Source organism: Kogia breviceps, chromosome 7 (genome assembly GCF_026419965.1).
Source record: "Kogia breviceps isolate mKogBre1 chromosome 7, mKogBre1 haplotype 1, whole genome shotgun sequence".
NCBI classification, from domain to species: Eukaryota; Metazoa; Chordata; class Mammalia; order Artiodactyla; family Physeteridae; genus Kogia; species Kogia breviceps.
In genome coordinates this window covers 77360649-77383916 of record NC_081316.1, presented here as the reverse complement: position 1 = coordinate 77383916, position 23268 = coordinate 77360649, and the positions used below count along the sequence as shown (strand labels likewise).

At 42.0% G+C, this 23268-nt stretch overlaps 2 protein-coding genes across 18 annotated transcripts in view; both read right to left on the bottom strand.

Annotated features, from left to right (window-relative positions):
- Positions 1 to 5985, bottom strand: part of STK33 (serine/threonine kinase 33) — a 194696-nt gene extending 188711 nt beyond the window's left edge. For 5 of the 7 annotated variants that reach the window (XM_067038697.1, XM_067038698.1, XM_067038695.1 and 2 more), the window contains exon 1: positions 5471 to 5529. Coding sequence is in view for 2 of the 7 variants with exons in the window: in XM_067038700.1 (XP_066894801.1) it covers positions 5759 to 5891 (133 nt within the window). In the remaining 5 variants the exon portion in view is untranslated. Of the gene's footprint in view, positions 1 to 5470; positions 5530 to 5758 lie in introns of those variants that run through there. The other 2 variants (XM_067038700.1, XM_067038701.1) reach the window with 1 other exon arrangement.
- The window catches only part of TRIM66 (tripartite motif containing 66), a 72123-nt gene continuing 54781 nt past the window's right edge, over positions 5927 to 23268 (bottom strand). For 9 of the 11 annotated variants that reach the window (XM_067038682.1, XM_059070101.2, XM_067038688.1 and 6 more), the window contains 2 exons: positions 23197 to 23250; positions 5927 to 6018 (listed from right to left, as the gene is read on the bottom strand). In XM_067038682.1, coding sequence (XP_066894783.1) covers positions 5998 to 6018; positions 23197 to 23250 — 75 coding nt within the window. In that variant the 3' untranslated portion in view covers positions 5927 to 5997. Of the gene's footprint in view, positions 6019 to 17977; positions 23251 to 23268 lie in introns of those variants that run through there. The other 2 variants (XM_067038692.1, XM_067038689.1) reach the window with 1 other exon arrangement.

The window sequence follows — 23268 nt, the reverse complement described above, 5'->3', positions numbered from 1 at the left end:
AATTATATGGTATGTTAATTATATCTCAATAAAAAAAGGTGAGCTGCAAGTATAAAAATGAGCTAAGTGTACACATTATAACATGTACCATCAAAGAGGTAAAACAGAAAAGCAATTAAGTTAACTTGAAAATCACTGCTGGACATTGGTGTTTACTTTCATAATAACAAATATGAGAAGTATTACATTTTATTGCCATAAACTGCACACCAACATAAAGAAGATTGAGAGGAAAAATTAATTTGATTCCATGAAAAATGTCCAAGGATAAATATTTGCTTTCTTCCCAATATCTCAGCTGGTTGGAAGCTGAGCTCCCTGGAGCAGATATAAGAGCCTCTATGTTAGATTTGCTGACAGCAAACAGACTTGAAAGAATTCAAGTATAAGAAACTGAGCCTCAGACACGCTGCCTTTGGTAAATGGTAAATGGATTCCCTCCCAGCAAGCTCTGTCACTGCAGACAAGCATTCCACCATGATAACGACAAAGTAACAGAGTAGAACTTTCAATTACCAGCATCTCAACCTTAGAGACTGGATGAACATCTTCCATAAGGCTTTTCTCAGATTCTCTGAATGAATGTGTGAGTCCAAATGACCAGTTTTTCCAGGTGAACACAGTTCATGTTAAGAATATTGAATCACAAGCAAACTTTGTACACATATAATGTAAAAGTAAAAACATAAGACAATATTCTAGAACTATGCCTGGAACATCATAGGCACCCAATAAATACTTGTTGAATAACGTTTATATAGTTAATAATATCTACTACATAATTTAGATCAAATACTAAGGCAAACAGTAGCAGTATTTCTAAATCAACTTATTTTCATCAATAAAGTTTTTTTTTCTTGCTTTATTCCTGATGTTATACCACACCCTTATTGAGAGTCAAACTGAGAAGTCAATGGTTATTAAGAAAGATAATTAGTCTATCATAAGTAGAAAGGATATTCTGATTAATTCTAAAAGTTACTGCCTCTCATCTTACAAACCTTCCTGAAATAAAACAACTTTGGGTTAATAAAACTGCAGGAATTTGTGAGGTGGTTAGTCTTTCATGCACCCTAAGATTTATTTTAGTTAATAAACTAAGAAAAAGATATATTGGTACAATTTAATAATAAGTTGTTTACTCTTCACATTCTGGAACCCTAAGACAGATCAAGCAAAACACAATTCACCTCATTGATCCCTATTGGAGCTCAGCAGGAAGGGAAATTCTCTCTGAAGCACATATTAAAGCACACTAACTTACCAATGCCTAGAAGGTCAGCAATTAATTCTACATTACATTTTCCCTTTTTTAAGCCTCTTTTAATAACAGGGAAGTAATTTCTCAGAATCTCACAACTGTGGGTTCTTGAAATACTATATAGAATCATCAGATGGATAAAAGAAGTAGAAAATCTCTTCAGAGATCACATCTTTTCCTCTTTCAGGACACTTCTAAAAGTCTCTAAGGATACCATTCTACAAGTTCACGATCTATGACAGACTCTGTCAGAAAAAGTCTTCGTCAGTTTCTTTTACAGCAGTATAAGCTCTTTTCTTCTTCTATCTTCAAGGAGACATGAAGATGACATGAGTATCACCCTTTACATCATCATCTTTTAGGTTTTTTATTGGAAATCACACTACTCAATTCTCTTTCACTTTCATTAACTCTTCCTTGATTTGCTGACATCACAAAATAGCATTTTTAAAGAAAATGTAGTTTGTTAACTGGTCTCTGCATGAAAAACACTTTCTAAGCATAAAAAGCAATGAATCAAAAAAGAAAAGTTTAACAGGTAAACAACATAAAATTGTTTTAATTTCCATAAATGAAAAGCCATCAAAAATTAAAAGAAAAGGCAACTGTAGGAGAAATGCCCCAATATGACAAGCAAGGCATAATATCCTTACTCTATAAAAAGTTCACACAAATCAGCGTCTGGCCAAGACAAGTGCCCCCTACCCTGTCCCGCATTCCCCTCCTCATCCGTACAAGAAATTGCTAGGTCCCTACAAAAAAAAAAAAGAGGGTACAGCTTCTTTCTCCCAGCTTTCAGGATCACTGTGCCTTTCTTCTGCCTTAGTCCTTTGCCTCCTACCCAGATGCCCTTTTTCTTCTCAGCCCTGTTAGCCAGGAGATTCAGATAAACAGCCTGATCTTGATTTCAGATTTTCCCCAAGATCCAGAAATCCGAGGCACAGAGAAGTTATATAATTGGTTCAAGGTTACACTGGCACATGCCAGTGTAACATGCCCTTTTCTGAAATTCTAAAATCCAAAAAGCTCTGAACACCATGTGTTCAGAAACACTGCTTTCTACATTGCTCTGTAACCTGCAGGCAAGTAACAACTCACCCCAGGCTCCAGGGATACCTTATCCAACTAATTCCAGCCAAAGCCCAACATACTGGCTCCTGCCTGGGCTGGGGAGGCAGAAATCAAACAATTAAACAATTAAGAAGAAAACTGAGACTCCAATATAAAAACCATCAAAGAGCTTCTGCAGGCAATCTAATAGCTAATAAGATTTTTAATGCTTTAACACATTAATAATGGAAGATGTGAGTTAAAATGAGGTACTATTTTTAATCTGTGAAATTTGCGAAGATTTTTTAAAAATAATAATGCTAACACAAGTATCATAAAACTGATAGCAGGATGGTAAACTGGTACACTCTTTCTAAAGGTGGCAGCATGTGTGAAGAGAATTCATCTGCCCTTTGACCCTGCAATGCCATTTTTAGGAATTGATCTTCAGTAATCAAAAATCTAGTCAAAAGATTTAAGTATAAAGATATTCATCTCTACATTTTTGTACGTGAAATGTAACTATCCAACAGTAAGTAAATTGCAAATAAATTATGCTTTGTCCACAGTGTGGATTATTACGGAGCCAATAAAAATGATATAGTAAGAGCTGACTATTCTATAGCACTGATTAAGGACCACTGACTGTCCTAAGCAGTTAACATGTATTCACTCATTCACTCCTCCAACAACATAAATGGAAACTGTGAGGTAGGTAGGTGCTAGTATCATCTCCATTTCACAGTTGAGAAATCCGAGGCACAGAGAAGTTATGTAATTGGTTCAAGGTTACACTGGCACAGACTCACATGCCCTTTTCTGAAATTCTAAAATCCAAAAAGCTCTGAACACCACGTGTTCTGATAAATTTGTGGCAAATTCATTTGTTGGCAAAACCTGACCTGAACTGAAGCAAAAGTATGTATAGTCTTTACTTACGCCACTTTGGGTTGTTATCTTGCTAAAGAAAACTTAATGCAGTTGACTACAGAGTGCTGCTCCAGACCCCACTAGAAGGGATGCAGTTTATACACCATGTTGTCTTTCTATAATCTGAAAAATTCTGAATTTTAAAGCACAGATAGCCCCGCAAGTTTCATCTAAGGAATTGTGGCAGAGCTGAAATTCAAATCTATGCACCTGCTTGGCTCTGGAGTCTGTGCTCTTAACCACAATGGTTATTTTGAGAGCCTGTTTAATGGCATGGGAAAATTCTTATAATTAAAATATTTAAGTATTTATTAACTACATACTATGTGTCAGACACACAGATAAAATTAAAATTGGGACAATGCTACTAAGGACAGATAACTGGTGTCAGAAGAGCCTATATCCTAAGGGGGCTTGTCCTAGACAGACTGGTCAGTGGCAGTTTTCCTGAGGAATCATCTGATCTGAGAAGTGAAGAATGAGCAAGAGTTAACGAGAAGAGGGAAGAGCATACCTGGAAGGACAAAAGCGTGCACAAAGGCCCTGTAGTAGGAGGGAAAATGGAGACAAAGGACTCAGAGTCAGTGTAACTGGAACACAGAGAACCAGGAGAGCCTAGTGTAAGACAAGGCTAGAGAGGAGGTAGATGCTACAGGACCTTATAGGTGGAGTAACCATTTATCCCAGTTTGCCTGAGGGACGGTCCCAGTGTAAATAATAGCACTCTCTTTTACTCTCAAAGGTATCTTGGTCTATATGATAAAATATATGGCCATCCAATTTATCGGCCACATTAAAGAGTTGTACTTTTATCCTAAGAGCAATAAGAAATCCTGATGGATTTTAAGCGGCAGGGGGGCAGAAGAAGGGAATCGTAATGAAATTTTAATTTTCAAAAGATTAGTCTTGGGTCTTCCCTGGTGGCGCAGTGGTTGAGAATCCGCCTGCCGATGCAGGGGACACGGGTTCGTGCCCCAGTCCGGGAAGATCCCACATGCCGCGGAGCGGCTGGTCCCGTGAGCCATGGCCGCTGAGCCTGCGCGTCCGGAGCCTGTGCTCCGCAACGGGAGAGGCCGCAACAGTGAGAAGCCCGCGTATCGCAAAAAAAAAAAAAAAAAAAAAAAAAGATTAGTCTTGCTACAGGGCAAAGAATAGACAAGAATACTGAAAGGATAGGATGAATACCTTTAGACCACTTTGGAGGCTACAACAGGAGACCAGGCAAGAGACAATGGCAGCTTGGTCTAGGATGACAGTGGTAGAGACAGAAAGTGGATGGAATTGAGTTTGGTTTGAACGTAAAATAAACAGACCTTGATGATGATTTGCACACGGAAAGAGAGTCCAAGACTTCTGGCTTGCAAACTAAATGGATGGTGTTATGATTCACTAGAGATTTACATGAGCTAGAAATTTAAATATGTGAGGCATCTGCATAGCAGCTGTAATTTGAAGCGGGGGAGCCTGTAGGAGTGTCTAAAACAAGAAAAGTTTAGGTTCAAAACTTGCTGATGTTTCTTTCCATTGGCAGAGCCCTCTTCCGATGCATGACCCTATTTTCTGGTTGAATACTGGAGCTGTTTGGTGGTTGGACAAAAGAGAAGGTCCCCCTTGCCTGGTGATATGGGACAGGGGGAATCAAACCACGTGCAGCGTGTAAACACCCGTTACAACTAAACCCCAAGTGCTTGATATTTACTGTTCACAAAGCAGTCTCACATACAGGCTCCTTGGAGCCCACAACACTTTGTGAGAAAATGTGGTCTGCATTTACAGATGAGGAAACTGAGGTAAAGCGCTTAAATTACCTGTCTACACAGAGGCTGCTCTTATGCCATACTATCTCCTCAAATGTGCCATCCACTGTGAGCAAGCAACTACACTAAGTGCTGTAAGAACTACCAAATAATGAGGTCCTACTAGGTGCCAGGCTCTAGGAGATTAAAAAGGGAGAGAGAGGGCTTCCCTGGTGGCGCACTGGTTGAGAGTCCAGGACACGGGTTCGTGCCCCGGTCCAGGAGGATCCCACATGCCGCGGAGGGGCTGGGCCCATGAGCCATGGCCACTGAGTCTGCACGTCCGGAGCCTGTGCTCCTCAACAGGCGAGGTCACAACAGTGAGAGGCTCGCATACCGGGAAAAAAAAAAAAAAAGAGAGAGAGAGAGAGAGAAAGGACAAAAAACAACAACAACAACAACTTCAGAACTTTTAAGGATGTGTTACACTTACCCTAGAGTAAATTCGCTTTAAATTTCAAAAAGGTTCACGTCCCAAGGTGGGGTCGAGGTGAGAAGGTGGAGATGAACCGGGGCAGCCAGGGACCACCCCAAACACCGACCCAGGGGGAAATGAGGTCCCAACGTCTGGGCCCCGGGAAACGCTAGGAAGAGACAGCGGAGGCCCAGCTGCCCGTTTGCCAGCGCGTTGCCACAGCAACGGTTAGGTCGGCTTTAGCCCGGGGCCTACCGCCCACTTCCGCGGGGACCGCCCTGCGCCGCAACGCCAGGGGCCACTCACCCAGGCCGTCGGGAGGGCTGGCTCCCAACTGGCGCGCACACTCCGCGCTGGTGGTTGCCAAGTCCGGAATTCCGCACCTGGAGAAACTTTTCGGCCCGCGGGGCAGCCTTAGGGAGGTGGACGGGGGCCGCATCGGGACAAAGCGCGTCGGATTGGCGCGAAGGCCTTCTCCCCGCGGCGGGGCTGGCGAGGAGGGTGCTCCCAGGTGCGTTCAGAGGCGTTCCCGCGAGCAGCTCCTCTTAGAGATGGACCTGAGAAGCCTGTCTCGGGGACAGAGAAGCAGACATGTTACACTTTATAACAATGATATCACGGTACTGAGGTGATGTCCAGGCTAGTATTCGCGCTCAGGGCTCGAGGCCTCGTGGTCCAGCTGGTTGGAGCTGGGGGTGTGAGCCTCGCACTGCAGTGGGTTCCGAGCTGCCCTAAAAGTCAGGGAAATGAATATGAGTGCTGGGGGGAAGGCCCCCGGAGTGCAGGGTGTTTGTCCCCACGGAGGCGCTGAGAAGGCTCTTGAGAGATCAAATGACAATTACAAGGAATATGTTTTAGCCACAAAGCTCTGTGGAACCATCTGAATGCGTGCCCCCCTGCAATAGAGGCTAGAAATGCGGGATCCAGCTGTATGCTAATGTACTTCTGACCTGAACTAGGAATGGCTTCTAAGGACACGGGTCATGCTCTCTAGCAGCTGCCGCGAGGGTGGGGGGACGGGGGTGGGCTCAACTCTCCAGATACTAGCCTAATTATTCAGGCAGATGTCCTCTAAAATTTATTTGATTAATAGCCAAGAACTTGGTACAGCAGTTCGATTCATTTTATTGCTTAGAGGTAGAAGTCCACCTTTGGCAACGGGTTCCTCCTGTCAGCTTCATCTGAAAACTCATAATGGCCGTGGTAAGCAACCGGTAACTTCAGTTTTGCAAATTTTCCAAACACAAAAATAATCCCCACCATGTCCTGTACTCTAGAACTCTGGGGTATTGGCCAGACTTTGTTCTGAAGTACAGAACTGCTGTCTAACAAGGGTCTGGAATAGCCTGCAAGAATTTTCTCTCTGTCTCTCTCTCCCAACCCTGCCTCTATCCAAGCATGAGTGTTAGTGCCACAATGTCCAACAAAAGAAGATAAACTCTACCATCTGCTTCATTGAGCTGTGAAGTGTGTGGATCTGCCTTTAGTCAGCAGCTATGTAGTCTTACACTCCACAGCGTTACCAAGAAATAACTTTGAACTGTCCACTTTCTCATGCCTGTGAAAAGCCTGGTGGAGGGAAACTACAGTTAGGGAGAATTGTTTGAAAGGCATGCAGATGACCCCCTCCTCTACAGAGTCTCTGGGTCAAGTGAGTTCCAAACCTGCTACATATCAGAGACATCCAGGGAGTTCTATTTGTTTTGCTTTGTGTTTAAATACAGATTCACAGGACACGCTTCCAGAAATTCTGATTAAGTAAATCTAATGAAACCATTTTTTAAAGATCTTCATATGAGCTTGATACAAAGCTAGATTGGGAACCACTGGGCTATGTTTTATCCTGAATTAAGCCAGACCATCAAAAAGCTGTTTGTACCACTTTTTCTTCACCCTTACAAAATTGTCTCTACCAAGTCATGCTTTATTTACCCTTATGCCATCTGCTTATATTGAGATGCTATTAAAAAGAGATACGCATGACACCTCTGAATTTACTGGAGGGATTATTTTAAGAATGATGTTTATTACATCCCAGTAGCAGACTCCTACCATATTGCCCAGCCCAGGGTTTTTCAAGGTTTTGGACGATAATCCACCAAAAGAAATATGTTTTACATTATCACCCAGTACACAGGTACCTACGCATTTAATAACTAAAACAAGTTTTATAAAATATTACCCATTCCACATGCATTTTATTGCTTTTTAATGCTGGTTTCCACCCGTTAAATGATTTATTGACCCCTAGATGAGTTGCAAGTTGCACTTTAAAATCAGCAATATAAGGGCCTCCCTGGTGGTCCAGTGGTTAAGACTTCACCTTCCAGTGCAGGGGGTGTGGGTTTGCTCCCTGGTCAGGGAGATAAGATCCCACATGCCTCATGGCCAGAAAAACCAAAACATAAAACAGAAGCAATATTGTAACAAAGTCAATAAAGACTAAAAATGGTCCACATCAAAAAAAATCTAAAAAATTAAAATAAAAAAATAAAATCACCAGTATAGCCAGATATCTTTTTCTGGAAACTAGCCCTGATCCTCAGACAAACTAGGCCACCTGTCCATAGTCTATTGCTCCAATAGCAGTACCAGAGCCAACCCAATCACATCTTTCCCCCAGGAATTTGGAATTAGGACTGAGAATTTTAGTTTTACTAAATCTAGGTAGCTAACATAGAAACATAGAATGCTGTAATATTGAAAGTCAGAAGCTATCCACAGACATGCCTTCCCATCATGTGGCCTGGAGAAATGCAGAAAATCAAGTTGCAGGAAAAATGTGAAAAGAACAGGAAGGATGAAAGAGATTCACAAAGAGGAGAGAAGAGACCAAAAGAGTTGTGACAGCTTTCCATCCCTGATCATTTTATTTCTTGAAATGAGCTGCATTCCTGCCTTTGAATTCCATGTAATATTCCAAATCTTTATAATAAGACGCACTCTTTTGCTTAAGCTGGTTCAAATGGCTGAGTTTCTGTTATTGCAACCAAGATGAATCTAATTAAATTGGTTTTATATGGCTTTTGTAACAAATTACCACAAACTTGGTGATTAAACAATGTAAGTATATTATCTGGCAGTTCTATAAGTCAGAAGTCTGACACAGGACTCACTGGAATAAAATCAGTGTCAGCAGGGATTTGTTCTTTTCTGGAGGCTCTAGGGGAGAATCTGTTTCCTTGCCTCTTCCAGTTTCTAGAGGTTACCTACATCCCTTGGGTTCATGGCCCTTTTCCTCCATCTTCAAAGGCAGCAATATTGCATCTTTCTGACCGTGCTTCTGAGGTTAAATCTCCCTCTGATTCTAGCTAGGAAGGTTCTTAGCTTTTAAGGACCCAAATGATTCGATTGGGTCCACCCAGAAATTCCAGAATAATCTCCCCATCCCAAGGTCCTTAGCTTAATCACCTCTGCAAAGTGCTTTTTGCATGGAAAGTAACATTCACAGCTTCCAGGAATTAGGACATGGACATCTGGGGGAAATGCGGGGGTGGATCCACACTAAAATACATCACTCTATGCCTTAATTTATTGCAATCCTGAGTGTCAGGGAAAAAAATCTTTTTCTCCTTGAAAAACTGATTTCCTCCTTATAAAGAAAGCAAATCATGAAATTGATCACTTTTCCCTTTTCACCTTCGCTTCTAGGAAGACAGGAACCAAATTTGCAGCTCAACATTAATAATTTTGTCAAACTCTACTGCTTGCATATCAGTGTTACAACTTTCTTCTGTTCTCTCTCTCTTCCATTTTCCCTCATTTCTACCTTTTTTTTTTCATTGTATTGACTGTATTATTTTAAGCTGCTTCAGATATTTTGACTTGTTGTTTCCTCTGCCTATAAGGCTCTGCCCCATACAACCACAAGGCTGGTTCCTTTTCATCATCTGTATCTCAGCTCACATGCCACCTCCTCAGAGAAGCCTTCCCTGATCCCCCATCTAAACTAGTGCCTCCAACAGTCTATCACATTACTTTACTTTGTTGTCCTAGAGCACTGAACACCATCTAAGACAATCTGATTTATTTTCTTTCTTCCGTCACTGGAAGTTAAGCTTCAAGACAGTAGGGACCCAGCCTCTTTGTTTATTGCTTGCTCCCAGTACCTGGAACAGTGGCTGGCAGTTAGTAGCTATTTAATAAAAAACCATGGCATTAGTAAATGAAAGAATGAATAAAGGAAGGACAGGAAGAAGGAAAGAAGAGACTTGGTAGAACATGTTGATATATATAGATGGATAGATAAATAGGTAGATAGGCTGACAGACAAATATTCATTTCTAATGTGCAAATGTGACCAATATTTATAGGGAAGAATCAGAGAAGCTACACAAGGAAGAAAAACATAACTCCCTACAATATGTTCATAGAGCTACTGGGTTTTCTTGGGGAACCCTTTATGTAAATGCCTTAGCCAGAAAGTTTCTTGAAGTTTTCCAGTGGCTCAAGGCAGCTACATTAACTATCCCGGCTGGTTACCATGTCTGAAGTCATCAGTTCTCAGTGAGGTGATGGATTACAACACCATGACCCCTAACAACAACAAACTCTTGACACTGCCAAGGGAGCTCAGTCTATTCCAGGGGTCATGACTACACAGCAATCGGCTCTAATCCTAGTCCAGTAATTATCAGTGTCACCACTGGCAACAAGTGTTATATGCTGTTTACTTAAACACTCTATGGTAACGTCATTGTTACATTGCAATATCAAATTGCTTGACATTTAAGAAGAGAGATCAGAATCGAAGTTTGTCAATACAACAAAACATAGAAGCAATTAGTATAGTTTGTTCCAGGGTTTGTTGACACTGTTAGTAAAAATACCAAAGTCTTGGAGGGAAGAGATGGACTTCAGTTTTCATAAGTCAAGAAGCAGTTGATTTACACATTAATTACAACTTATCTCTGTTATTCAAAAGACTTTTAAAAGACTCTATATCACAAAAACATCACTCCATAATTTTCCTAATGATAGCTCTTTGATTATTGGTAGGCTCTACCAATTTATACAAAGTCTTTCCACTTTTCACTTCTCCTACCTTGACAAAAGTAAAACTGTACCTTATCCCCACAGCTCAAAAGGAAATAAACATTTAGCAATTAACTCAGTTTTTCTGATAAACTGTGGATGTCTGACCCAGCCCCCTTTTCAGATAAAGCTAATAGAGTTCAGGTTAGTGTATGCCAAAACTAAATTAATGGTTCATAGAGTGGAAGACTTGATATTGTTTAGATGGAAATACTCCCCACATTGATCTACAAATTCAATGCAATCCTTATCTAAATTTCAGCTGCCTTTTTTGTAGAAATTCACCATCTGATCCTAAAATTCATATGGAGATGCAAGAAACTCAGAGGAGGCAAAACAATGTTAAAAAGAAGAACAAAGTTGGAGGACTCACACTTCCTGATTTCAAAACTTACTACAAAGCTTTAGTAATCAAGACTGTCATATTGGCATAAGGATAGACATATAAAACAACAGAATAGAATCGAGAGTCCAGAAATAAATCCATGCATCATTGAACAACTGACAAGGGTGCCATGGCAATTCAATGGGTGACAGGATAATCTTCAACAAATGATGCTAGGAAAACTGCAAGAGAGTATATTTGAACCTGTACCTCACACCATATACAAAAGTTAACTCAAAATGGATCAAAGACCTAAACATAGGAGCTAAAACAATAAAACTCTTAGAAAAACCACAGTTATAAATCTTCAAGACCTTGGATTAGGCAATGGTTTCTTAGATATGGCATCTAAAGCAAAAGCAACCGAAGAAAAAATAGATAAATTGGACTTCATCAAATTAAAACTTGTGCTTCAAGAGACTATCAAGAAAATAAGACACCCACAAAATGGGAGAAAAATATGTGCAAGTCTTATAAGTGACAAGAGTCTAGTATCTAAAATATATTAAGAATTCCTACAACTCAACAGTAAAAAAACAAATAACTCAATGTAAAAGTGGGCAAAGAATTTGAAGACATTTTTCCAAAGAAGATATTCATAAAGCCAATAAGCACATAAAAAGATGCTCAATATCATTTGTCATTGGGGAAATGCAAATCAAAACCATAATGAGGTACCACTTAATACCCACTAGGATGGCTAGAATCAAAAAGACAGACAATAATATATGCCGGTGATGATGTGGAAAAATTGGAACCCTCATACATTGCTGGTGGGAATATAAAATGGTAGAGCTGCTTTGGAAAATAGTCTGGCAGTTTATTAAACAATTAAGCACAGGGTTTCCCTTGTGGCGCAGTGGTTAAGAATCTGCCTGCCAATGCAGGGGACATGGGTTCGAGCCCTGGTCCGGGAAGACCCCACATGCTGCAGAGCAACTAAGCCCATGTGCCACAACTACTGAGCCTGCACTCCAGAGCCCATGTGCCACAACTCCTGAAGCCCGGCGCCTGGAGCCTGTGCTCTGCAACAAGAGAAGCCACCTCAAAGAGAAGCCCGCGCACCACAACGAAGAGTAGCCCCCTCTCACCGCAACTAGAGGAAGCCCGTGCACAGCAGCGAAGACCCAACGCAGCCAAAAATAAATAAATAAAATAAATAATAATAAATTGTTTTAAAAAATTAAGCATAGAGTTATCATATGACCACTACCCAAGAGAACTGAAATTACATGTCCACACAAAAAACTTATACACAAATGTTCATAGAAGCATTATTCATAATAGCCAAAAATGGAAACAACCCAAAATGGCCATTAAATGGTGAATAAACAAAAAATGGTATATCCATACAATGGAATTGTATTTGGCTACAAACAGGAATGAAGTACTGATACATGCTACAACATGGATAAACCTTGAAAACATTATGCTAAGTGAAAGAAGCCAGATGCAAAAAGCCATATCTTGTATGATTCCATTTATATGAAATGTCCCAAATAGCCAGGTCTGTATAAAGAAAAAGTAAATTAGTGGTTGCCAGGAGCTGGGAAGAGAGAATGGGGAGAGACTGTTAACAGGTATAGAATTTCTTTTGGAGGTGATAAAAATGTTCTAAAATTAGACAGTGGTGATGGTTGAACAACCTTGTGAATATACTAAAAACCATTGAATTTTACACTTTTAAAAAGTGAATATCAGGTATATGAATTATGTCTCAAAGAGTAAAGTAAAAACAACTAAATAATACTTTATATTTCATGGATTCTAAAACCCAGATTGTTTTCACTTTTTAAACTTCTTTGAAATCGGGTTGCATAATTGATTACATATTACTATTGCTGTCAGCCAGGTAGCAGTCCTGACATGTGTAAAAGTCTTCCTGAAGGACCAAGAAAGTGCCAGCATCTTGGTGTCTTAGTTTTCACAAAATACAGGTGATATTCACTCACCTAATATCATCAACTCTGTTCCAGGCACTGTTCCAAATGCTTTCTGTATTTTAACTTATTCAATCCTCACAACAGCTCCATGAGATAAGTACTGTTATTATCCTTATTTTACAGACAAAGAAACAAAAGTACAGTGTGCTGGAGTGATTTGTCCAAGATCACACAGCTGGTACGTGTGAGTCCCATCCAGGCTGTTCTGGTCCAGAGTCTGTGCTCCTAACCGTTAAGCTCACTGCCTCACTTACCTGTGAGTGCAAGACAGCCATTACTGTCAATGGTCTTCAAGGTTTCCTACCAAAGTTGGCCAAAAGAGTAACGAAAGCTAATAATGAGTCTTGCAGTGGTTCAGTGATTATAAGCACCATTCATTTGGAAGTTTGACTGGTTCATTCAAACATCTTTTGGCTATGTCTAAGGGAGTTCACAGCCCGGAACTTCATTTACAGAGCTCAGATAAGAGGGAGTAACCGCTTCCTGCTTGACTTACAAGGTGAGTAAAGGGAGCTGGAGCTTTAGTCCAGACCCTCCTCATTTTTCCCAGCTGACTGCAGAGACTGACCTCCTTCTCCTATGAGACTGACTGGGTAAGGGACAGGGCAGACCAGGTCCCAGCATGGGGATGGAGGGATGAAGTCTCTTTTACTCATGCGTGAAGGGTGTGGAGCCAGAGGAAACACCACCAGAAGCCATCTCAGGAAGAAGTTCAGGATCAAACCTGAGGCAAATATTCCACCTCCCTATTACCTGACATCCAACTGTGCTGATTTAATGCAAAGTCAATCGTTGGAAGATTGGAAGGATTCCTGAGGATTCAAGGGTGTATAGCATTCCAGGCTCAGGAGAGAAAATGGATTGTATCACTTCCAAGAAACTATAGGCAGAAAGAAAGGATAGCTAAGCCCTCTCTGTCCCCATTCTGCCAAGGCTCTTGCCACACCCACCCCAGCTGAGCCCCTTGGATACCAGATGCCTCTTTAAGATGACTGGGGAAACCTAGCTGCAGCCAGATTGCTTCCAACAAGCTGACCCCACAGACACACTCAGTTCCTGGAGGCCAGAGTGAGGATGGAGACTAAACTCAGAGCCCTTCACTGCCTCTCCACATCCCCTTACAGAGGCTAGCAGTAGCATTTTCCAGCCATGAAGTAATTTCACCTCCTCCAGCTTAGGCCTCGGCCTCAGAGTCCAGAAGCCAAACACAATCCTTGCAGTAGAGAAAAGACGGAAGCAAAGAGGACAGCAGAAGACACACCCAAATAAGGCAGGGTACCAGCTCTGAACTGTTGCATAATGGAAAGAGGAATGGGTGGGCAGAGGAGGTGCCTGGAATCACCATCCTTTAATTCATTTTTTTCTCTTCTTAAATTTTCGTTTGGTAACAATTTCAAACTTACAGAAAAGTTGTGAACATAAAAATAGAAAGAATACCCATATACCCTCTAAACCCAGATTCACCTATTAACATTTTACCCCATCTGCCTTATTTGTATCCAGTATATATTTTTTTCTAATTTTTTCTAATTAGATATTTTTCTAATTAAATATATAAATATATTGAAAAATACAATATAGATAAATTATATTAAAATATATTTTTACATATTTAAATTATTTTAAAAAAATTTTTTGCACCATTTGAATGTAAGTTACATACACTATGGCCTTTTACTCCTAAATACTCCAGTGCATATTCCCTAAAAAAAGGGTAATTTATTATATAACCACAGCACAGTTATCAACTGTAGTATATTTAGCATTGATACAATACTGTAATCTATTGTCCATATGCCAATTTTGTCAGTTGACCCAATGATGTCCTTTAAGCATTTCCCCCCTTCCACTACAGGACCCAGTTTAGTCCTGGATATTGCATTTAGTTGTCATGTGTCTTTAGCCTTTTTTAATGTGGAACATTTTCATAGCTTTTCTTTGTCATTAGTGACATAGACATTTTTTAAATAGTGACAATAGACATTTTTTAAAAATCCAGCCCCCTATCCCCTGACTTTAACATAATATTCCTCATTTTGGGTTTGTCTGATGTTTCTCCATAATTAGGTTCAGAGTATGCATTCTAGGCTGCGATATTGGATGGGTGATGTTGTGTCCTTCTCAGGGTATCACTTCCGGATGCACAATGTGTCCACCCGTCCCTCACTGGTGATGTTATTTTGATCACAGAGTCAAGGAGTTGTCTTATTTCTCCACTGTTTAATTACTGTGTATTTTTTTCTCCCTCACAACTAATGAGCCATCGGTAGAGAGGCAATTTAGGGCTGTGCAAATATCCCGCTCCTCATCAAAATGTCTCCCGTAGCACACTTTCCTGACTTTGCCAGAGAGCTAAATGAGCACCGCTGGCGTCACCTATGGGGCTTTTGGCACACCGCAACAAAGGGAATGGGCTGTGGATCCTCCCTCACTCCTGCCACTTGTCTGGTGCCCAGGAGCTATTTTGGCCTTAGACATTTTGAAAGAAGAGCTTTTTGAGACTTGAGTCACAAGGCTTGAGTTCTAGCTCTGACATCGCCACCAACTCATGAGGAAACTGGGACAAGTCCTTGCCCTTCTCAAGACTTCAGTGTTCCCAGTAAAATGGGAGGTTGGATGACAAAGACCTGATTTCATTCATTCATTCAACAAATATGTGTTGAGCAACTACAGGCAATGTTCTAGGATCTGGGCAAGATTTCTGCTTTCAGGGAGCTTACACCATATGAGGGGTGACCTACTAGACAATGTAAGAAAACAAATTAAGAAAATGGATAAATACACATAGTAGTAAGTGCTATGCTGACAATAAAACAAGATTGTGAGAGCGAGTGCCTGGGGTCCACTTTAGATTGGTTAGGAAAAACTCTTGGAAGAGGGGTTTTGGCTAAGACATAAAAGATGATATTTGAAATATACCATGATAAAAGTTTAAAAATACATATAAAAGTATTTGTATAAGTATAAAAGCAGTACAGCATTTTAACACCAAAATTTGGGGAAAAGACAGAAAAATTATGCATAATGCTACCACCCTAATATATTTTAGGATAATAACATTTTATATATTCGTATTTGTATCTTTTTTATTTTACATATAATTCTGTTTTGCTTTTTTCAATTTAGCATCATCTCCTAATTACTTTCCATGTTGTTATTCTAATGCAAACATTGCATGCCTCATATTCCATTTGTTAAAATTATTTGCCCTTTCTCCCTCCCAAGAACAGTTCAATAAACATCCATGTCCCCTTCATCTAGATTTACCAATTGTTAACGTTTTGCCACATCTGTTTTACATCTCTCTAATAATGTAATATGTAGTTTTTCTACCCCTGAGAGTTAGTTGCAGACATCATGATCCTTTTTCCCTAAACACTTTAGCATGTACCACCTAAAAATAAGGCCTTTTCCCTCTGTAACCACAGCTCAAAGTATTGCTCTCAGGAAGCTAATATTAATACAAATTATTAAAATTTAAAATATTAAAATTTAAAATTTCCCCACTTGCCCCAATAATGTCTTTTCAAATGGGCTCGATAATTATTTTAACTGATATCTCTGCTTTCTGAAATACTTGAGAGGTTTCTCAAGCCAGAAGAAGTTTAGAATTTCTTTCTCCCTTTATGTATCTTCTGACTCTGTTGGATTCCTAATTCAAACAAAGACTTTGAGAGTCTTTGTCTCAGTTCAAGTATGCCTATAGACTCTTTAAATATCATTTAAAATTATATCATATTATTTAACCATCTTCTATAGGCTTTTCATTGTTTCTAATATTCTACTATTACAGATCTTGATCACACCTAAAAAGTAACATAAAAATTAAAGATTGGGCTTCCCTGGTGGTGCAGTGGTTGAGAGTCCGCCTGCCGATGCAGGGGACACGGGTTCGTGCCCCGGTCCGGGAAGATCCCACATGCCGTTCAGCGGCTGAGCCCGTAAGCCATGGCCGCTGGGCCTGCGCGTCCGGAGCCTGTGCTCCGCAACGGGAGAGTCCACAACAGTGAGAGGCCCGCGTACCGCAGAAAAAAAAAAAAAAAAAAAATTAAAGATAATATAAAGTAATAATAACACTAAAAATAATAAATCCTAATATCATCAAATATCCCGAGTTTTCATCTTTTCCCAATCATCTCATAATGTTCTTTAAACCAGGATGCAAATAAGTTCCATTTTTATATGCTTTTTTAAGTCTCTTTAGTCTGTAGGTTTTCCCCCCATCTCTTTTTTTTTTTTTTCCTTGCAACACATTTGTTAAAGAAACCAAGTCATTTGTTCTGTCATTGCTCACAGACTGGATTTTACTGATTGTATCCTTGTGATGTCATTTTAAATGTTCCTCTGTTCTTTGCTTTTCCTCTCAATTGGGAACTACATCTGTAAATTGGTAGTTAAATCTACAGACTTGATTAGATTCAGATTCTATTTGTTTGGAAACACTTCATAGATGATGTTGTGTATCAGGAGACATGTAATGTCTGGATGTCTCTGTGATATGGGTAACCTTGGATGGTCACTGCCTAGATCCATTCATTCATTGGGGGTTGAAAAATGGTGATATTCCAGTTTACCAACCCTTCCATTATTAGCTTGAAAACTTCTGAAAGAGATACTTCCCCTTGCAAACAAAGAAGAACAAAGAGCATTGCTCACCACCCAGCTGGACAAGGATTAAGCTATCAGCCACAGCAGGCACTGACTGACATGCACCCTGAGAGGAATTCAGGATGAAAAACAGGATGAGGCACTCTGTGCTTTGGAAAAACAGGGCCTAGATAGGTCAAAATGAATGACAAATATTCATTACAGTGTCCTTGACCCCCACAATGGCTAGAAACCATTGGGCACAGAGGCGCACTAAGGTTAGGTAACTGAGGGATATCACTATATAAAGGATATTCCTAAAGTGTTTAGCGTCCAGAAGTGGTGGGCATTCTTAAGATGCTTTTCCCCCTAACTCTCCTTCAGACTTGCTGCCTGTATTTTAAAGAACAGGATGTGTTTGTGCAGTAAGAAGCAGAGAGCTGAGTTCTTCCCTAGAGAGAAAGCTCCCCAGTCTACTCTTCCCCACCTTGTGTCTTAACGATGTTGGAGTCTGGGGGTGAGAAGACCATGAAGCATGTTCAACCATCTCCACTCAAAAAACACTCCAGGACACAATTACTGGTAAAGAAAAGTGCTATCTTTTAATTTGTTCTAGAATGTGTAGGTCCTGTTAAGATCAGTGACACTTCCCCTTATCATGTTCCTCCCTCATGCCCCCAACCGCTTTGGGTCCAATGGCCACTTCTAGAAAAGGCCTAGGAGGAACTCACCCTACATAGCCAACGGGAAGGGGTGCAGTTTGAGGAATGGATATATGGCTCCAGAAGCAGCACCAGCTACTAAAGACTTTCCTCAAGGCAGCTCATTTTGGCCTGTGAGTCCCTTTACCCTGCCTTGGTCAAGACTCCCTAACTGTGAACTGCTCCAGTGTTCCCTTGTTCCCTGTGTGTCCTGAGCTTTAGAATTAGAATCACCATTACCATCTTTAGAGCTGAAGAGCCTCTGAGAGAGCACTGTTTTCACCATCCTTCCTCCCCACAACTTTATACATGGGGAAACTGTACCCAAGGTCACACAGTTCACAACTGGCAGAGCCAAAATTTTGGTGTTTAGCATCTCAAATCAGATATCTTTCTACCATACCCTCCTGCCTCAAGAAAACAACCGGCATCTGCCTCTAGCTCCAGGAACAACTGAGGCAAGCAGGTGGTGGTGACCAGAACAGTAGGGAAAGGGGCCAGACTGACCCCAGCTGAAACCCAAGCAAGTGATGAATCACAGCACTGCCCAGTTTCCCTCCATCAGAATGTTATCAGTGGCAGACACCCACCCCTGCCAGGATTCTCCTCCTGGCTAGCAGAACTGAACCATGCATGGAAACATGCTTACCATGATTCCAAGACCTTACCGACTAAGGCAGGCTCTAACTGGTATGAGGATCCTGGTGATGAGCTGCCCACCGGCTGGGTAATCCAGCTTACCAAATTTCTTCTTGGTAAGATCCAATCCACATTCTTGGGCTGATTTATACGGGGCCTCTTAGCAAACATGGCTAAAATCTGTCTCTGTGCTGCACTGGGAGAGAGAGACAGAAAGAATCACAGATGGTGTCCTCCCAGCAGAGCTCATACACATGCCTGGCATGAGGAGAACTGAGTCCAGGAGAAGAAATGAACTCAAAGAGAACAGGCAGACACAGAGGGTAGGGAGCAGGAACAGCTGTGCTTCCTCCTGCCTATCCTGCTCCTGAAGAGGAGAGACCACAGAAAGCTACAGATGTGCCCCCTGTCAATATTTCAAGGAAGGCTCAGCCTGTGTGGCTGAGAGGTAAGAGGAATCCAGAGAACTGTGGTGTCATGAAAGCCAAGTGAAGAGGGTTTTTCAAACAGGAAGTGGCAGATGATGTGAAATGCTGTGGAGAGTTCAAGACAGTTGAGGACCGAAAGGTATTTGCTTGATTTGGCAACTGGGTGGTCACTGGTGACTTCTGTGAAAATCTGTAGAGGATTGGAAAGTGATGAAGAAGAAATCAATGAAAAGTGTCTTTTTAAAGAAACTTGGCTATTGAGGAAAAAACCGTAAGTGCAACAGACTCTAAGAAATTTTGTTGTAATCTTGGGGAGAACTTTGTTTGTAAGCTACGTGGAGGTAACCAATGGAGAGGGAGGTTGAAGACCCTGGAAAATGGGAGCAGTGGGATATGCAATGGAGCAAAGTCTTGGAAGACATATAGCAGGATTCAAGAATAGAGCACCAAATAGGAGCAACTGGAAAGGAGCTGAGGAGGGATACAGACACAGAGGGATGGGAGGGGGAGAGGAGCACACGGACAGGAAAGTTTTTGCTTTAGGGCCTCTCTTCTGTGAAGTAGGCAATGAGGCCAGTCATTTACTGACAGCAAAGACGAAGGGCATGGATAGAAAGCAGAGTAGTAACAAGTCAAAGACACACCAATCAATACTGAGAGGCCAACTGAGACTGTCAACTCTGAATTTTTCATGCATAGGAGCCCAGAAAAAGGGAGCAAAAAATAGGTTGATGCAGAAAATGGAGAATGGTTGATAGTTTCAGCAAAAGTTGGAGGAGATGAGGAAGTTCAGGATGCTGACAAAACCGTCAGTGTGTCATGGGCCACGGGTTTAGGCTCAGGAGATGAAGAAGTCCAGGAGAAAGCTGAAAGTCTGGGAGAACAGAAAGCTAATCTTGGAACTGGGCTAAAGGAGCAGGCAATTTATTTAATAGCAGTGGAGGAGTGGGAGAAGAGGAAGCCTAGGGGATGGTAATCCAAAAAGAACAAAGTCTCAGTTCAGGAGTTCAGAAGAGAAGACTGTAGGTGACACCACGGAGTGAGAGAGAAAGCAGAGCAGAGCCCAGGAACAAACAAGGAGAGGTCTAGGTCTTAGAGGCAAGGCAAAGACCTGTTGCCAGAAATGGGTACAGAGAGCCAGAGTCCATCAGGGTTGATGGTAGGGTCTTCTGTGGAGCAGACCCTACAGAGGATCTGGTGGCTGCTGCTAGGGAGGGGGTACCTGCAAAGACAGGCAGGGTGTGTAGTTGGGAATTGCTGGAAGTTAGGCAATGCCAACCTACCCATTTTCTAGAAACGTGCACTAAAATCTCCTTTGCATCAACCGAAGCCACTCCATTCTTCTGTTTCTCAGTATACCCAAGAAACCCAATTTCTCTTCTAGGACTGCATTCTGTACCATAAGAACCCAGAACTCATTGTATTTCCATTTCATGACTTTGTCAATGACCAAAGGACTTAACTGACTCCAAAATGGGGCCATTATGGGAATAAGTCAAAAACAGGATTAGCTCAAATGTTAGCAAAGAGCCAGTGAAGTCAGTCACTCAGCTAGTAGCCTTTTGTTCTACTTCTGAAACATCATGTTGTTTTCTGCATGCAAAAACAAAACAAAACCATCAGTTAAAACACTGGTGCTAAGTACACAGGAAAAGCCAGGGAGAGGGCACTGTTGTGGGGTAACCAACGTAGGGATGGTGGGCCAGGGCCTTGCACCCTTGGAGGTAAGGACACCCTACCTCCCACCCCTCCCCGGCTGCTCAGGTGCCTAAAGGGAGCTTCTCAGCATGCAGGGTTTCTGCCGTGGGAAGGGAATATGTGACTCTCTACCACATTACTAAGGTCCCCTGGCCCAGCAGGCTACACCCAAGCTGGGAACTTCACTGATAGAAGTGAAGCCAAGCACTTAACTAGGTATTTTACTTCATGTTTGTGGTTTTTAGCTGGTCTTGGGGAATGATGTCAATTGGATTTGAGCCTGTCATAGCCCTCACCCAGCTGCCCAACACAAAACACTGGTGAAGCTCATTCAGAGAAGGTGTGAAGGTGGGCCACACAAAGGAAAGATGACCAAGAGGAGGAATTAATGAGGTAATTACAGAGAGAACCTTGCCAAGCCAACTAAACAGAGAAAAAGATTTGAAAATTGAAAGGGAAGTGGTCAGAGCCCAAACCATAAAGTCATGTAAGCTCCAAAGAGTAGAGGGTTACATGCAAAGATTGCCTGGCTACTGAATTATTCAAGACATAGTTACCCCAAACTAGAAAATAGGTAGAAAATAGGATTATGGAAGTTCATCTGCTTAGGAGAGCTTGGCATGTGCTGGTGAAAGAATGGCAAGTCAGTGGGCACAGTCTGCTTTGAAGTGAAGATGCTCTCTCAGCCTGGGTGGAAACGAAATGAGCAGTTCCATCCACTCACAAGGAGAGAAGAAATGTTTTCTCTGATCAAAATTATCCCATTAACAAGGGCCCTACAAATAAGAACTTCCTTGAACTGCATCTCTTAGCAAAAGTAAAGCCATGACCTACAGCTCCCTTGAAATTAGCTAAGCCATGACAGTACTAAGGAGAGCTGTCCCCAGGCCAAGCCAACATCAGCAATAGGTTCCTTCTCAACCAAGCCCTTGCTCATGAGGTGGCCTGACCCCCAGCATCTGCCTATGCCTTTTCCTCCCAAACACCTTGCACAGACCACAACAATCCATCCAAATTGCAGCCTGGAGCTCTGCTCCTGTGCCTGTGACCTCCAGAACACTTCTCTCTGCATTCTAGGAGAAATAAAGTCCTGAAGTTGCTTCAGGGTCACCAAAGGACACCGAAGAGGCTTCTTGCCTCTCAGTTTTCCCCTTTTCCATGCCAGACAGAACTTCCACAAATGCTTAGGTCCGGCTCCTGTTGGCCCCTTGGGCCTTCTCCAACCTCCAACAAAAAAAAGGCTGCCAGCAGAGTCTTGGCTTTTTCTGGGCTGTGGACAGCCTGAGGGCAGGCGAGTCAGAGGACTCACTTCTGATCTTTGGCTCTGTGAAGTGGAGAAGTTGAGAACTCGGATCTCTAAGCAGGAGCAGAGACCCAGCAGAGTGAGCTGGTTGTGGGTCACTCTCCTTGGCCTGGAACCTCTGTATGTTAAGCAGACAGCAGCTTCCTCATAGTTTTCCCAAGCAGAACTCAGGGTCTGGACCTCTGAATGGACATAATGAAGGGGTGGCCACCAACAATCACTTCTAAGAAGCAGGTTCTGACACCAAAGTAGTGGCACAGATGGCAGGCTCTGAAGTTAACATCTTCTTAAGCCTGCCAGTGAAATCTGAGCCTAAAGATGTAAGTGGTCTCTGCACAGCCACCCAGCCCCATCAAGAATGCCATACCATCCAGAGCTTCACAGCGGCCACCTAAGTCAGCATCAGGAAAGGGGGCATGAAAAACAAATACCCTGAAAACCGTTAGAACCCGAATAGGCACCAGTTGAGACCTATGGCCTCTAGAAGCCTCGTTGCCCTGTCCAGGGCAAGTGCCTCTGTCCGAGCAGGCCAAACAAAGGCAAACAGTGACAGTCTTTGGCTGTGCTGGGCCAGGGATCACAGGCCTGCCATATGTCAGAACCTCTCTCCCTTCTTTTACCCTCTTCTGGGCCCAGGAGGTGTTCAGATATATACATTGCTCCTGAGCCCTGCACACTGACTGAAAGGTGAGAAATGTCGGCCTTCCTCAGTAGAAAGAATTCACCAAGGAAGTTTGGTCCTCCCGAGCCTAACTGGGCTTGGTCTTGTCAAGTGGACTCTACACAACTGATCGTTCTGGTAATAGGGAACACCCCCCCCCTTTGCTGTTTATTCTCTGTAGTGGATGCACTATGGCTCCCAAATAAATGCTGTAAGATGCGAACGGCAAAGAAGGGCACTACAAGCTCAACAAGACTTGTCTCACATCCACAATCCAAAGAGAATGAGCTGAAAGGTGGGGAGGAGTGGTCAACAGGATGGGGCACCAGCTGCCGGAGTACTTGGTCTCCTTCCAGCCCTCACACCTGGGAGATGCTGTTGGCCAGGCGGAAAGACACTCTTTTTGCTCTTTCATTCTCCTGAAAGAAGAAAAAAAT